At 46.0% G+C, this 16,032-nt stretch overlaps 1 protein-coding gene across 4 annotated transcripts in view; it reads right to left on the reverse strand.

The window, feature by feature from the left end:
• Positions 1 to 16,032, reverse strand: part of pde5ab (phosphodiesterase 5A, cGMP-specific, b) — a 172,437-nt gene that overhangs the window by 51,026 nt on the left and 105,379 nt on the right. For 3 of the 4 annotated variants that reach the window (XM_068039289.1, XM_068039272.1, XM_068039298.1), the window contains exons 11-12: positions 14,078 to 14,137; positions 3,994 to 4,140 (exon numbers count right to left, since the gene is read on the reverse strand). In XM_068039289.1, coding sequence (XP_067895390.1) covers positions 3,994 to 4,140; positions 14,078 to 14,137 — 207 coding nt within the window. The remainder of the gene's footprint in view (positions 1 to 3,993; positions 4,141 to 14,077; positions 14,138 to 16,032) is intronic. The other variant, XM_068039281.1, reaches the window with a different exon arrangement.

Here is a 16,032-nt window from a genome sequence, read left to right on the forward strand (position 1 = left end):
GAACTCATGGACTTCTTTGTCACTAAGACTGAGACCATCTGATCAGCTGCCTCTGCTGTATCCTTCCCCTCCACTAGCCCACCGGGCCAGACTTCCTATAATGCTCCCCCATTCCCTAGCCCTGAACTTGCATCTTTCTCCAGTTTCTCGACAGCGAGCTCAAAAAATGGCCGCCCTCCCGTGTGTGCTGCACGCCAAAGAGCCGCCGCAATCTTAAGCGCAGCGGCTTATTTAAATAGGCATGGCAGCCCACCCCCATCCCCCCAATCTCATGGAGGGGACGGGCTGTCCTAGCAATGGCGTCAGCTGCCTGTGCGCAGGTGCTGGCGCCATTTTTAAAGGGCCGTCAGCCCTGCCGCCCAATCTAAATTTTTAAAGTCCTACCTCCCAAAATTAAATAAATAAATTTCCATTGCCCCTTTCCCACCCTCCCATAACAATTACAATAACTATTTGCCCTCCCCCCCACAAAAACACTTACCTGTTACATCTGACATTGCCTCCCCCAGACTGCACAAAGTTTAAGGTTCAACCCTTCCCAACATCTCCTATACCCATTACGTATATTTGACCCCATCCTCCCCCCAGCACTGGCAAACTTACCTCCTGCCTCCTCCTCGCCAGTGTGGCACTGCGTTTCCCCGGGCGGGGATCGAAAGGCACGGGAGTGCCGACTGCCACGCCAAAGAGCACAGTGGGCCCTCAAAATCGCAGGTAAGTCAATTTAAATTATTCATTTGAATATTTAAATTGTGGTCCCATTGCCCAGCGGTGGTGGTGGGGCTGCCACGGAGCATCGCGCCGCCAGGAGGATCAGGCCGGGCCCTCCCGGTGTAAAGATCCTTGACAGGCTCATCCGGAGTCATCTTCAGGACCCCCTGCCACGGAGCCTGACACTTGGGGGAGAACAAAATCCAGCCTTCTCTCTCTTTTAAATCAGCCGTCATCACCCCTTTCCTCACAAAAACAACCCATGGCTTCAATATCCTCGCAAACTACCATCCCAGCTCCAATCTCCCTTTCCTCTCCAAAGTCCTTGAACATGTCGCCTCCCAAATCTGTTCTTATCTTTCCTGGAACTCTATGTTTGAATCCTCCAATCAGGTTTCACCCCATCACAGTACTGAAAAAGCTCTTATCAAAGTACCAAATGACATCCTATGTGACTGTGACATAGGTAAACTTTCCCTCCTCATCCTTCTCAACCTGTCTGCAGCCTTTAACACGATTGACCACACCATCCTCCTCCCAAGATGTCTAGCATATTGAAAATAAACTGTATTGACTCTTCTTTCAGCCATTGATGGAGAATGCTGCAGCAATGGGGTGCAAACGAAAGATAAGGACTGTAAAATTAGGCTCTGTGCCATCTGTAGTTTTGGTGATGTGGGTGCCGTTTCAGTTCCGAAATGGTGTCTGTGCCAATTGCACACTTCCAGCTCAGCCTTGCCGGATGCCATTCTGGGGAGGTCAGTAGCATGCGTGTTAGGAGCGTGCACTGGTAGGATGCAGAGTAGGCAGATTGTGATGTCAGTCAGTGTGTAATGCTGATTTGATGCCAGTGCTGCCATTTTTGGCCATGCCGCTCTGGCTAATGCTCTCTTAAACACGCACAGCTGAGCTGTGTTCAGCAGCAGGAGGGAACCTCCCACCAGCACTATTTAAAGGGATCATCAATCACTCTCTGGTTAGTTGTTGGTGGCTGCGTCTGAGTTTGTACAACTGCATGGTGGTTTGCAGAGTTATTTAAAGTTGGCGAAGTTGACAGGGAGTGGTGCTGCATGTGGAGAAGGCCTTTGTTTGGACTTCAATGGTTCTGGCCAGGCCAATTGCTCCCAGTCATGGGTGCTGTAGTTACCATACCCCTTAGGCTGGAGCCTGAGGGAGAATAGGCACAGGCGACACAGAAGAGGACAAGCTGCTCACAGAGGGTGGATTAGGAGAGGGAAAAGGGCTCTCAGCAGGAGGCCTTATCCACCCTGTCTGCTGTTCCTCAGTAGTTGAGCCACCACATCAAACCAGAGGGTGGCTACTGGGCGACAAGGGTTATCCACTTAACACGTGGCTCACGACTCCTCTGCGCAGTCCAACCATCCATGGCCAACATGCATATAAATGAGAGCCTGCTGCTGCACAAAAGGTCATAACATAGACCACTGGAATGCTGAAGCAATGCTTCTGCTGGCTGGATCACTCTGGAGGTGCCCTGCAGTACTCGCTGGAGCATGTCTTCAGATTCATCATGTTGTGTGCTGCATAACCTTGTCATCATGAAGACACAGTCCTTGCCACCAGGTATATAGCGAGCAGCTGAGGAGGAGGAGGAAGAGGAGGGGCAGGAGAAAGGGAGGAGGCAGCAAACATATTCCTTTCTGGCCAGGTTGTCCGTGATCGGCTTGTTTATCTTTGGTTCCACTGAGCACAACCTCAAATCCTCGTTTCACAATAGTCACACACCTTGGACTGAATTTTATTAGCGCGCCGCACATTGCGATGTAGTAGAGGGGGCGGCCACTCCATCCCTGGCAATGGCGTCCGCTGCCACCGTGCAGGCACTGGCGCCATTTATAAAGGGCTTCAAGCCCTTAGCAAAAATTTGAATTTTTAAAGGAACATTACTGCTGAATTTGTTTAAAAAAAAATTAAAAGCTGGAGGCCATTTTCCACCCCCCGCAATGTTTTTTTAGTTGGCCTATATGACAACCATTAACTTATTCCCCCACCAAACTTTTCCCCCAACCTCATCATATTTGCCCTTCCCACCATCCCCACAGCCAATAAGAAGTCCCCCCACTGCCCAGATAATTTCATTCCTCCCCCCTCCCCACCAGTGTCTCACCAGACGGAGTTCCGAAGGTGCACGAGTTGTGGTCGGCAGCCATAAAATCAGCATGGGACTGCCACCAGGACAAGGTAAGTTGATTTGCATGTTGTTTTAATTAATTTTAATATTTAAATGAAGGCCCCGCCGCTTGGCAGTGGGGGGGCCGCACTGAAGCCTCGCCGCTGCCGGTAAAATGCGGCAGGGCATTCTCGGCATCGGGGGTCGTGGCGGGATGCTCCTGCAAGTATTTTAAGGGCCTCCTGGCCATGACCCCCGACATCAAGGAGCTGGTAAAATTTAGTCCCTTATGTTCTCTCTCACTGACAGTCACAGCGTCTTCTTGGTCACAATACTGAAATAAAAGCCACCGCAAAACAACCATTCCAAATCAACCTTATCAAGCATGTTATTTAATAGTCAATACAAAAGTTAACTAATCATCCTTGTGCATTCCCTCAATGCCAGTCTAGTGCTCCTACAGAGTGCTACCCTAATGGCTGCAGTATGATTGGTGGAAGGCTGTTGAATTTCACTGGCCGAGACTGCAAATAGCCTTGCAGGATGCCCTTGAGCAGCTCTTGGCTCAGTTTCAGACTGCACCACCTCAGCATGGGTGTTGACAGTCTGGGCTAGCTGACTGACAGGCAACAGCAAGGGCACTGGTGGAGTGGCAGGAGTGGGAGGACAAATGCTGTCATCCTGAGAGAGGACCGCAGATTTGTGCTCCATGGAATCACTCCCACTCCCATGGGGTGGCACCTCAGCAATGCTAGGAATCTGTTGGAGGACAGATTGCTGGACCGCTGTGACACCCTGCTAGCTGCTGTGAGCACTGGTATCCATAGCCATGATGGCAGCAGTCTTCATCGATGGATTCAAGATTCGATTTTTTCAGCATTTATTTAAAAAAACATGCAAAGTGGAATTTATTTCAAACATTTTTTTCCCTAGCCAAAACAAGCTCTGGTGTTACCAAAGAATATATATTGTTCAAAATTCAAATGAAAGTTTTTATTTCACTGTAATAATAGCTTGCATATTTTACTCAGCTTATCAGATGAAGATATTAAAGTATATATATTTGCTCTAATAACGATTACACAGATGTAGTTTAAGTTTGTAGAATTGATCATTTTCCTTAATTGTGGTTCCCACAAACAATATTTTACCTCATATTTCATCTGGAAATTCTGTAAAAAATTCAGATCAGTGAACATTCGGATGGCAGCCAGGGTCGTTTCAACTTCAGACAAGTCAAAATCACTGAAACGAAAATCTAGCAGCTTAAGTGAATGAGCAGAAGGGACATTCGTGGCCTATGAAAAGAAAACATTTTTTACAAGAATGATAATGATAAAAATGCTATTGATGAAAGGATATATATCTACCTGACCCTTCCCACTCCAATCTTTACTGCTAATTAAGTAATGATTGAACAAGGACAGTTTTAACTTGTGATACGAAGGTCACAGTTGTTAGGTCTTAGGATGGGGGGGGGGGGGCGGGGCGTGGGGGGGGTGGATTTTAATAGGCTGAAGAGGGGTAGGGAGTAGATTAAAATAGCAGAACTGGGAAAATCAAACTCAACCCATCTCCAATGTGCCCGCTCTGGTTTTAATGGAGATGGGTTTGGATGTGCATGAGTAAGCCCTCTCTGCAAAGGGAGGTTGGTGATTATAATATTTAAATAAGGTATTTTTAAAGATATTTTCACTGCTGCTTGAATTTGACTGCTCCAGCACAGATTTCCCAGGGTTTGGAAAAATTTCAAATACAATGGAGGTGAGGGTGATCTGCACTTCTAGGTTTAGTTAAAAATCAGAAGTCTGAAGAATAATATAGGCTCAGTGCTCACGGTTGCTTTATTAGTTCCCTCTAGGAAACAGTTTGTTAACAGCACTTGATGAGAGAAACTTGCTTCTACAGTTTGGAGCTCCTCACACAGATGGGTGGCGCCATAGCTGTTTTAGGATTAGACTTTGAACGAGCAAATCAATCAGCTTCTACAGAAGCAAGGGCCTGCTATGGAGGGAGCTGTGGGTAAACAACAGCGAATGCAGTAACAGAGGCACTGAGGTTGAAGGAGGCACCATCTATGTAACTAGCTGCACAGACAGAGATAAAAACAGAAAGTGCTGGAAATACTCAGTAGATCAGGCAGCATCTAGGGAGCGAGAAATAGATTTAATGTTTCATGCAGGTTTGCACTCAATGACCTGGGAGTTGCAATGATGGTTTCATGCTATACCAGTCCAATAGCCTGACCTGTTCATATCTGAAAGTACCCTTAAGGGGTAGTTGATAGGCAACAAAGGATACCTCCTTCAAACTTGGCTGATGACACTCTGAGGAATCCCACCAATGAATGCCAAGGTTGCTACAATGACAACCACATGGGTCATCCTCGGCATGCTCCAGATGCACTTCAGGTGCCTGGACAGGACTTGAAGGTGCCCTTCACTACTCAATAATAATCGGTGTGTGCTGTGTTCTGTACAACAGAGTGTGGCTGTGAGGACTAGAAGTGAAGGAGGAACAAGCTGATCTTCACTCATCACTCGATGATGACTCCAATGGAGAGGAAGATGAAGAAGAGGCACTGAGCACTGCATCAGCTCGTCACCTTGTTACTCGGGCTGCCAAGGATTCTGTAATAGCTCGAAGGTTCATTTAGTCATTCAGACTGGACCAATGTAACTATCATATCCCTGTCCCCTCCCCTCCCCACTGACCGACACAAAGCAGTCCTGCAACCAACTGTCCATCCATTGCACATCCACCAATTGGTCCCTGCCAATTCATGTCTTCATATTCATCAACAAGCAACTAAGACAAGTTGACACCTGACATGCAACAATGTATATTATGGGAAAGTGGTGAAAATTAATATATTTTATTAAATTTGAATAAAAAAAGGAAACTCAGTAATGTAACATTTTCACAAACACTTGACATGAACTAGAAACCTTTACTCTTTCTTTTCCTACCACTCCTATTTGGTGCAACCCTTTTGGTTTCAGCAAAGGAAGAGGCAGGCTGTTCAAATCCCTGCTCTCACTACTGAGATGCTCTTGGCTGATGACCTATGGATGTTGGAGCCTGTAAGGGCTCTGCCAGAGATTGCTGTACCTGCCCCTGTGCAGGGGCAGACTTGGCCATTAGGACATAAGGTAGGATGTCAGGTATTGGCTGAAGGAGGGCAACAGGTGAAATGTGAGAATGCTTTGAGTAGAGTTGCCATTCCCATGTCTCCTTTTGCCATCATCCCTCTCCTGGGCTAGCGGCACATCACTTCTCCCATTCCGATGTAGGCCAGCTTGGTGGAGATCAGTGACATATTGTAAGACTATGTCTAAGGTATCTGCCATCTTGTTTAATGCAACAGGCATGTTGGCATCCAAAATCTGTACAGTAATGGTCATGGCTTACATGGTCTCATCTGATTGAAGTTTCACAGAGGAGGCCAGTCTATCTATGGAAGAAAACACTGTCACATCAATCCATTAATGCTGAAGAAGATCTCCTCCATCCTTACTGCTCCTGTGAACAGTGTGAGTGGAAGCACTGTCAGTATCTCACAGACTTGTTGCTGTCCCTCTATTATTATCACTTCCAGCCTTTGATGTGCTGAGTCCATCTTGTATCATGACCGTCTTTATGCAAAACTTACCAACTCCTCCAAATTCCATCTTTAAATAGTCAAGCTGAGGTTGTGACATGAAGGTATGCATCATTCCTGCTGACGTGCATTAGAGACGCCAAAACTCGGAAGTAAATTGATAATTTGTTTTGGCTGGAAAGTTCCCAGTGGCTCCTCCCGCTGTGTTCCGCAGAAACCCCAAAATTTCTTCAGCTGTGGGCCTGCCTAACTACTTCAACCCCGCTGACTTTGTTTCCCTCACCCCCTCTACATAACTCATCATTTCCCATCCCTACCATCTCTCTGTATAGTTATAACCCTTATTTTCTTCAGTCAGAGGGCTGTAGACTTGAACAAATTTTGATTGGTTCTCCATCACCGCATCGTTCATGCCTTGGTATCTTTATCCAAAGTGACTTTTTCTCCACCATTAATTATGACTGTGTACTCCCTTTTCCCTTGCTCATTTACAGAATCACAGAATCACAGAATAATACAGTGCAGAAGAGGCCCTTCGGCCCATCGAGTCTGCACCGATGCATTAAAGACACCTGACCTGTCTACCTAATCCCATTTGCGAGCACTTGGCCCATAGCTTTGAATGTTATGACGTGCCAAGTGCTCATCCAGATACTTTTTAAAGGATGTGAGGCAACCTGCCTCTACCACCCTCCCAGGCAGGGCATTCCAGACCGTCACCACCCTCTGGGTAAAAAAGTTCTTCCTCAAATCCCATTAAACATCCCGTCCCTCACCTTAAACTTGTGACCCCTCGTAACTGACCCTTCAACTAAGGGGAACAGCTGCTCCCTATCCACCCTGTCCATGCCCCTCATAATCTTGTACACCTTGATCAGGTCACCCCTCAGTCTTCTCTGCTCCAGCGAAAACAACCCAAGCCTATCCAACCTCTCTTCGTAGCTTAAATGTTCAATCCCAGGCAACATCCTGGTCAATCGCCTCTGCACCCCCTCCAATGCAATCACATCCTTCCTATAATGTGGCGACCAGAATTGCACACAGTACTCCAAGTTCTGTACAACTCCAACATGACCTCCCTGCTTTTGTAATCTATGCGTCGATTGAGAAAGGCAAGTGTCCCATATGCCTTTTTCACCACCCTATTAACCTGCCCTTCTGCCTTCAGAGATCTATGGACAAACACGCCAAGGTCCCTTTGTTCCTCGGAACTTCCCAGTGTCAGGCCATTGATGGAATACTTCCGTTTCACATTACTCCTTCCAAAGTGTATCACCTCACACTTTTCAGAGTTAAATTCCATCTGCCACTTTTCCACCCATTTGACCATCCCGTCTATATCTTCCTGTAACCTAAGATACTCCACCTCACTGTTAACCACTCGGCCAATCTTTGTGTCATCCGCAAACTTACTGATCCTACCCCCCACATAGTCATCTATGTCGTTTATATAAATGACAACAATAGGGGACCCAGCACAGTTCCCTGTGGTACGCCACTGGACACTGGCTTCCAGTCGCTAAAACAGCCGTCTGTCATCACTCTCTGTCTCCTACAGCTAAGCCAATTTTGTATCCTCCTTATCAAGTTACCTTGTATCCCATGTGCATTTGCTTTCTTGATAAGTCTCCCATGTGGGACCTTGTCAAAGGCTTTGCTGAAATCCATGTAAACTACATCAACTGCACTACCTTCATCTACACACCTGGTCACATGCTCAAAAAATTCAATCAAATTTGTTAGGCATGACCTCCCTCTGACAAAGCCATGCTGACTATTCCTAATCAAATTTTGCCTCTCCAAGTGGAGATAGATTCTCTCCTTCAGAATTTTCTCCAATAGTTACCCTACCACTGACGTGAGACTCACTGGTCTGTATTCCCTGGCTTATCTCTACAACCCTTCTTAAATAGTGGGACCACATTAGCTGTTCTCCAGTCTTCTGGCACTCCTCCCACTAACCCTCCCCCCACCCGTGGCCAGAAAGGAATTAAAAATTTGGGTCAGAGCTCCTGCAATCTCCACCCTCACCTCCCACAGCATCCTGGGACACAAATCATCCAGACCTCGAGATCTGTCCACTTTTAAGCCTTCCAAAACCTCCAGTACTTTGTCACTCCCTATGACAATTTGCTCAAGAACTTCACAGTCTCTCTCTCTCTCTAAGTTCCATATCTACAGCCTCATTCTCTTGGGTGAAGACAGATGTGAAGTACTTGTTCAACACCCTACCAATGTCCTCTGGCTCCACCCACAGATTTCCCCCTTGGTCCCTAATGGGTCCTACTCTTTCCCTGGTTATCCTCTTCCCATTGATATACTTATAGAATATCTTGGGATTTTCCTTACTTTTACCAGCCAGAGCTTTCTCACATCCCGTCTTTGTTCTCCTAATTTCTTTCCTAAGCTCCATCCTACACTTTTTGTACTCCACTAATGCTTCCATTGATTTGCTCTCCTTGTATTTGCTAAAAGCCTCTCTTTTCTTTCTCATCGTACCCTGAATGTTTCTGGTCATCCATGGTTCTTTGGGCTTGTTGCTCCTACCTATTACCCGAGAGGGAACATGTTGGGCCTGTACCCTCCCCATTTCCTTTTTGAATGCCCCCACTGCTCTTCTGTAGATTTCCTGACAAGTAACTCTACCTTGGCCAGATCCTGCCTTATTTTACTAAAATTCGCTCTCCCCCAATCCAAAACCTTTTTTTGCAACTTGTCTATTTCTTTCTCCATAACAAGCTTAAATTGTGCCATGTTGTGGTCACTATCACCAAAATGATTCCAGGCCATCTCCTCTATAAGACCCATCTCCTACCCCTTGATCCCATACTCAATTTCCTCCCCCAGCTCCTATCCTAGCTGACATGGTAGGTAGATCCTATTCATAGAAACATAGAAAATAGGAGAAGGAGTAGGCCATTCGGCCCTTCGGGCCTGCTCCACCATTCAAAAAAGATCATGGCTGATCGTCTAATTCAATACCCTGTTCCCGCTTTTTCCCCATATCCCTTGATCCCTTTGGCACTGAGAAATATATCTATCTCCTTCTTGAATATATTTAATGATTTGGCCTCCACTGCCTTCTGTGGTAGAGAATTCCACAGGTTCACCACCCTCTGAGTGAAGAAATTTCTCCTCATCTCGGTTCTAAATGGCATCCCCTGTATGCTGAGACTGTAACCCCTGGTTCTGCACTCCCCAGCCATCGGGAACATCTTACCTGCATCTAGCCTGTCTAGTCCTGTTAGAATTTTAAAGGTTTCTATGAGATCCCCTCTCATTCTTCTAAATTCTAGTGAATATAGGCCTAGTCGACCCAATCTCTCCTCATACGTCAATCCTGTCATCCCAGGAATCAGCCTAGTAAATCTTCTTTGCACTCCCTCCATGGCAAGAACATCCTTCCTCAGATAAGGAGACCAAAACTGCACACAATATTCCAGATGTGGTCTCACCAAGGCCCTGTGTAACTGCAGTAAGACGTCCTTGCTCGTGTACTCAAATCCTCTTGCAATGAAGGCCAACATACCATTCGCCTTCCTAATTGCTTGCTGTACCTGAATGCTTGCTTTCAGCGACTGGTGTACAAGAACACCCAGGTCTTGTCGCACCGTCCCCTTTCCCAATCTATCACCATTCAGATAATAACCTGTCTTTCTGTTTTTACAACCAAAGTGGATGACCTCACATTTATCCATGTTATACTGCATCTGCCATGCATTTGCCCACTCGCTCAATTTGTCCAAATGACATTGGAGCCTCTTTACATCCTCCTCATCTCACTTAACCATCCCCCCCACCTCCCCCCAGCTTTGTGTTGTCTGCAAACTTGGAAATGTTACATTTAGTTCCCTCACCCAAATCATTAATATATATTGTGAAGAGCTGGGGCCCAAGCACTGATCCCTGCAGTACCCCACTAGTCACTGCCTGCCACCCTGAAAAAGACCCGTTTATTCCTACTCTCTGTTTCCTGTCTATCAATTCTCAATCCATGCCAGTATATTACCCCCAATCCCATGTGTTTTAATTTTGCGCACTATTCTCTTATGTGGGACCTTATCAAAAGCTTTCTGAAAATCCAAATACACCACATCCACTGGTTCTCTCTAATCTATTCTACTAGTTACATCCTCAAAAAACTCCAGTAGGTTTGTTAAACATGATTTCCCTTTCATAAACCCATGCTGATTTTGCCCAATCCCGTTTATGCTTTCCAGGTGTTCTGCTATCACATCCTTCATAACAGACTCTAGCATTTTCCCCACTACTGATGTAAGGCTAACTGGTCTGTAGTTCCCTATTTTTTCTCTCCCTCCTTTTTTAAATAGTGGGGTTACATTTGCCACCCTCCAATCTGTAGGAATTTCTCCAGAGTCCATAGAATTTTGGAAGATGACCACCAATGCATCCACTATTTCCTGGGCCACTTCCTTTAGTACTCTGGGATGTAGATTATCAGCCCTGGGGATTTGTCAGCCTTTAACCCCATTAATTTCCCTAGCACTATGTTTTTACTAATACTGATTTCCTTCAGTTCCTCCCTCTCATTCGACCCATTCCTGAAACACCAATTACTGAGAGAGACAAATTCCTTCAATGCTATGAAGCTTGAAGTGCTTCTTAGTTGTAGAAACCATTATCTGTTTTAAACATGTTGGTACAAAGTTAGACACATATGCTGGCTTAACCAAATTGAAACCACTGTCATCATATCTCTCCTCAGAGAATGGAGGAGTCGAACCCAAGCATGAGTGGATTGCTTTTACAGGGCATTGGGATGATGTGTTTTTCCATAGATTGTACTGTGGAACATCAAACGTTCCAATTCGTAAGTCCATGCATGCCATGACCACCATCATGCAAACTCTGGATGTCAACATGTCTGTCACCTTAAATAGGTCAACCGATATCCTGGCCTTGGCCTTACAGGGCCGCACTGATCTGCACCAAAGGCTTCTCCAGCACAGTGGTAGCAGTGAAGTGTGGCTAGGTCATGACAGGAACGATGGTGAAAGGACCATGGAAATGGGAACTCCACTCAAAGCCCTTCCTCTTCTTATCCACTGCCCACCTCCCAGTCTCTAGCTCATATACTGCTTCATCTCCTGAAAGTTGAGCCTGCCCTTGCACAAGTGCAGGTGGAGTTGTCTTTGGCAGGACTCTCATGGGCTCCAAAACCCAGAGGATGCCAGCCAAGACCATTTCAGCAGTAAGAGCAGGAATCTGAGCAGCCTGCCTCTACCTCTGCTGAAGCCATAGGAGTTATACCACATAGGAATAGCAGGAAAAGGAAGAGTAAGGCTTTGTAGTTGCACAAGGGTATGCACATGGGCAAGAAAATGTTTTTTTGATAAATTTCCGCTGTTTATTTAGGTCACATAAATGTCATTCTTTTTTTACCACTTTTCCATTCTGTCCACTCTTGGGTGCTGGAAGATAAGTAGCCTTCTAACTCGTTTGATGATGAATGTGAAGACATGAATTGATGGGGACCAATTGGGGATTGTTGAAGGGCTGTTTGGTGGTTCCAAGACTGCTTTGAATCAGTGGAATGGTGGTGTGAGGGGGAGTGACAGGAAGAAGAGTGGCCATTTCTTTTTCTTGAGACATGGGTCCACTGATGCAACTTAAGTGAAGCTTTCATTAATGAGGAAATCCCAGGCAGCAATGTGAGCAGCTCGGGTACATTGGCTTCGTCACTCTCCTCTTCCTCTTCTTTCTCCTCCCCCTCCAAATTATACCAGGAGGATCTGTGCTCTTCACCTTGTTCCTCCTGCAGGTCCCAGCGATGCTGCTGTGCAATGATATGAGAGCACAGCAACCACGACCATCCTGGAGACCATAGCTGGTGCGTACTTACTGAAGGGTGCTTCCAGATCTATCTGGGCACCCGAAGCACATCTTCAGCATGCTGTTGGCCTGTTGAATCACATATCTGGTGATGATATGGCACTTATTGTACTGCTGTTGGCTTCAGTTGTCAGATTTCTGATGGGTGTCAAAAACCAAGTTTGAAGTGGGTATTCCTTGTTGCCTCACAGCCGCCCCTTAGGTCTGCTTCCAGGTCCAAGGACATCAGGGAGCTTAGACTGCTGCAGGATAAACGAATGCCTGGGAATCTTGCAGCATAAATATCTTTTTGTGATTGCACACCAGCTACATATTGATGGAGTGGAAGCCCTTGCATTCAATGAATAATATTGGTTGTTCTGAGGGTGGTGGATTGCTGATTGTAAGCAGTCAATGGCGCCCTGCACCTGTGGTTGGCCAGCTAGAGCTGCAAAGCCAAGCAAGCGCCCACCCTGACTGACTTCATCACAGGTAAAGTTCATATAATTACCGGCACTGGCAAACAACCCAGCAGTCACCTATCTTACGCATTAGTGGGCCTTTGATGGGAAGAGATTGCATATGTCTGCAGCAGTGCCCTGGAAGGATCCAAAGGCAAAAATGTTGAGGGTGGTGGTGATTTTGTCAGCTGCTGGTAACAAGTGGCCACCAGGACCAGTAGGGAGCAGGTCTTCTTCTAGGAGGCCGCAGATGTCTACTACCATCTGACATTGCAATCTGAGCCTCCTGAGACATGTTCAGACATGTTATGCGAACTCAGCCTCTGCCTGTCGGCCCTGTTTTGTGGATAGTGCCTCTTGCCAGCTGAACCTCTCTACTGGTCTCCTCTCTGCTGTTGCCTTATCTGGTACTGCGCTCTCTGGTGCTGCCTTCTCTGGTGTATGGCTATAGGTCTGTGATCAGCAGGCTGCTACTGCTGGTGTTGCTACTGGTTATGTTGCTCCTCATCTGAGGTCCAATCTAAGGCAGCATAAGCAGCACCCATCCTGATCTGATAGATCAAATCTCCAAAGTATAGAAAATAACCTCTCAGCAAAAGTACTGTGAACAAACCACAGTGGCGCAGTGGTTAGCACCGCAGCCTCACAGCTCCAGCAACCCGGGTTTGGTTCTGGGTACTGCCTGTGCGGAGTTTGCAACTTCTCCCTGTGACCGCGTGGGTTTTCATCGGGTGCTTCGGTTTCCTCCCACAGCCAAAGACTTGCAGGTTGATAGGTAAATTGGCCATTATAAATTGCCCCTAGTACAGGTAGAGGAATTGAGGGAAGGTGGGTATGTGAGAGGGTAATGGGACGAATGTAAGATTAGTATAAATGGGTGGTTGATGGTCGGCACAGACTCGGTGGGCCGAAGGGCCTGTTTCAGTGCTGTATCTCTAAAAAAAAAACGTTCCCACTCACAGCTAAGAAAGCAGCTGTGAGTACTGAGTATTTATTGGCATATCTCCTTGAGATTAATTTACCCCATGAAGTCAGCTTCCACAGGTACACCAATGGTATCCAGCTCTACCTCTCCAGCTCCTCTTTTAACCCTTCTACTGCTGCTGTGTTAACAGACTGCTTGTTCAATATCCAGTCTTGGATGAGGCACAATTTCCTCCAGTTAAACATTGGGTCAACTGAAACTGGTGTCTTTCGCAAAATCTATAACATTGCCATGATACCATCTCTCTGCTCAGACTTTGGGAGTTACTAGTTGTGCGGGTGCAGACTATATGGAGTTAGAATTAAAAGCTGAATAATATAATTGTGAGCCAAATGTAAAATTAAAAGTGTTATTACCACTGTTACCTGAAGCTCCTCAGTTTCATTTTCAGTGGCAGATGCATGATATGAAAGGACCTGAAACAACAAAACACATTCTGAACAAGTTACAATTACCTGGATGCAACAGAATTACTTATTGCTTGAAAATTACCCTTGTTCTTCTATCAGGCCTACACCATCAGAAATGGAATTAACCTGACAGCTTTTGCTACATGGTATGAAAAGATAAGTATCAGTGGCTGCAAATGATAGTTGCAGCAACACGAATTGCAGAATTTCCAATTAAGTAACAACAGATATGTTGGAAATATCTTTCCAGGATAGACAATTGAAAGATGACACCAAAGGTGGAATCCATCTGTTTTTGCTTCACAATTTGTATGTAAAGTTTAATTGATGTATGCCAGTATGGGCTATAGTAACGGTCTAAACACACAAAGGCTAAAAATCTGTGAGGTCCATATTTACACCTTCTGTCTATTTGGGAATGGCAGGTGCCTGTACCACTAGGGTACACCTAGGGTATAGGTAGAGAATGAACAGCAAGGGGGGAGGGTGGGAAAGTGCTGCATAGAATTTCATAAAATTTACACTACAGACAAACAGGTCATTCAGCCCAGCTGATAAGTGTCAATATTTATGCTTGACATGAAGCTCCTCCTGTCCGACTTCATTTATCCTTCTATTTCTTTCTCCCTCATGTGTTATCTATCTTCCCTTAAATGCATCTATGGTATTCACATCAACTACTCGAAGGGTAGTAAGTTCCACATTCCAACGACTCTCTGAATAATAATAATAAAAGCAAAATACTGCGGATGCTGGAAATCTGAAATAAAAATAAGAAATGCTGGAAATACTCAGCAGGTCTGGCAGCATCTGTGGAAAGAGAAGCAGAGTTAACGTTTCGGGTCAGTGACCCTTCTTCGGAACTGACAAATATTAGAAATGTCACAGGTTATAAGCAAGTGAGGTGGGGGTGGGGCAAGAGATAACAAAGGAGAAGGTGTAGATTGGACAAGGCCACATAGCTGACCAAAAGGTCATGGAGCAAAGGCAGAACTCTCTCTGAATAACTCTCTGACTCTCTGAATAAGGAAGTTTCTCCTTAAGTGTTGAGCCACCAACCACCAGAAAATAAATAGAAACTGACTGAAACAGCTTGGTAAGGAGGGTTATATTTCAGTATTCTTTTAAAACAATGCAGTAGATTTTTGAGGATCAAGGGCCCTGAGAGCTAGGTAGGAGGGTGGAGTATGGGGGTGGGGTGGTGGGGGAGGGGGGGAGGTTTATTGGCCAGGATCGCAGGAGTCCAGGCTGGAGCCAGGGATCTGGCATTGGCAGGGGAATATCATTGGGAGGGGTTTGGTCAGATCATGGAGTGGGGAGAGCTGGGGGAGCTGCTGGGTGTGGGGGGCGGGGTGCAGTGGACAGATTGGGGAGGGGGAATCGAACAGATTCTGGTGGGTTTACAGCTTTGTTGGGCCAAGAGAACACTCCTTTTCTCCTGGGCCACAAGAAGTGCTGTTAAAAGTCCCTAACTGAAAGCTTTGGTCCTTCACACTTCCCTTCAGCTGCGATGTTGCCCTGAGGCCCTGAACCATCTGGCTTAAATTGCCTATATTTTTATTTTATTTTTAATCCCCCGCCCACGTCCACCCACCCTTAGGGGTTAAAATTACCCCCAAGGCCTCAATTTTGGACTTTAGGATAGGCTGTACTTCTTTCTGTAGTTGGCATCATAAGCCTAGTCTCAACATGCATTCCTCTGCTGACTCTATATGGGGCCTCTCTGAGGGTCAGCGACATAGATTTTTTCAAAATTCATTCATGGGATGTGGGCGTCACTGGCTATGTCAGCATTTATTACCCATCCCTAATTGCCCTTGAGAAGGTGGTGGTGAGCTGTCTTCTTGAACCGCTGCAGTCCATGTGAGGTAGGTACACCCACAGTGCTGTTAGGAAGGGAG

The sequence above is a fragment of the Heterodontus francisci genome, chromosome 1, assembly GCF_036365525.1.
Source record: "Heterodontus francisci isolate sHetFra1 chromosome 1, sHetFra1.hap1, whole genome shotgun sequence".
Lineage (NCBI taxonomy): Eukaryota > Metazoa > Chordata > Chondrichthyes > Heterodontiformes > Heterodontidae > Heterodontus > Heterodontus francisci.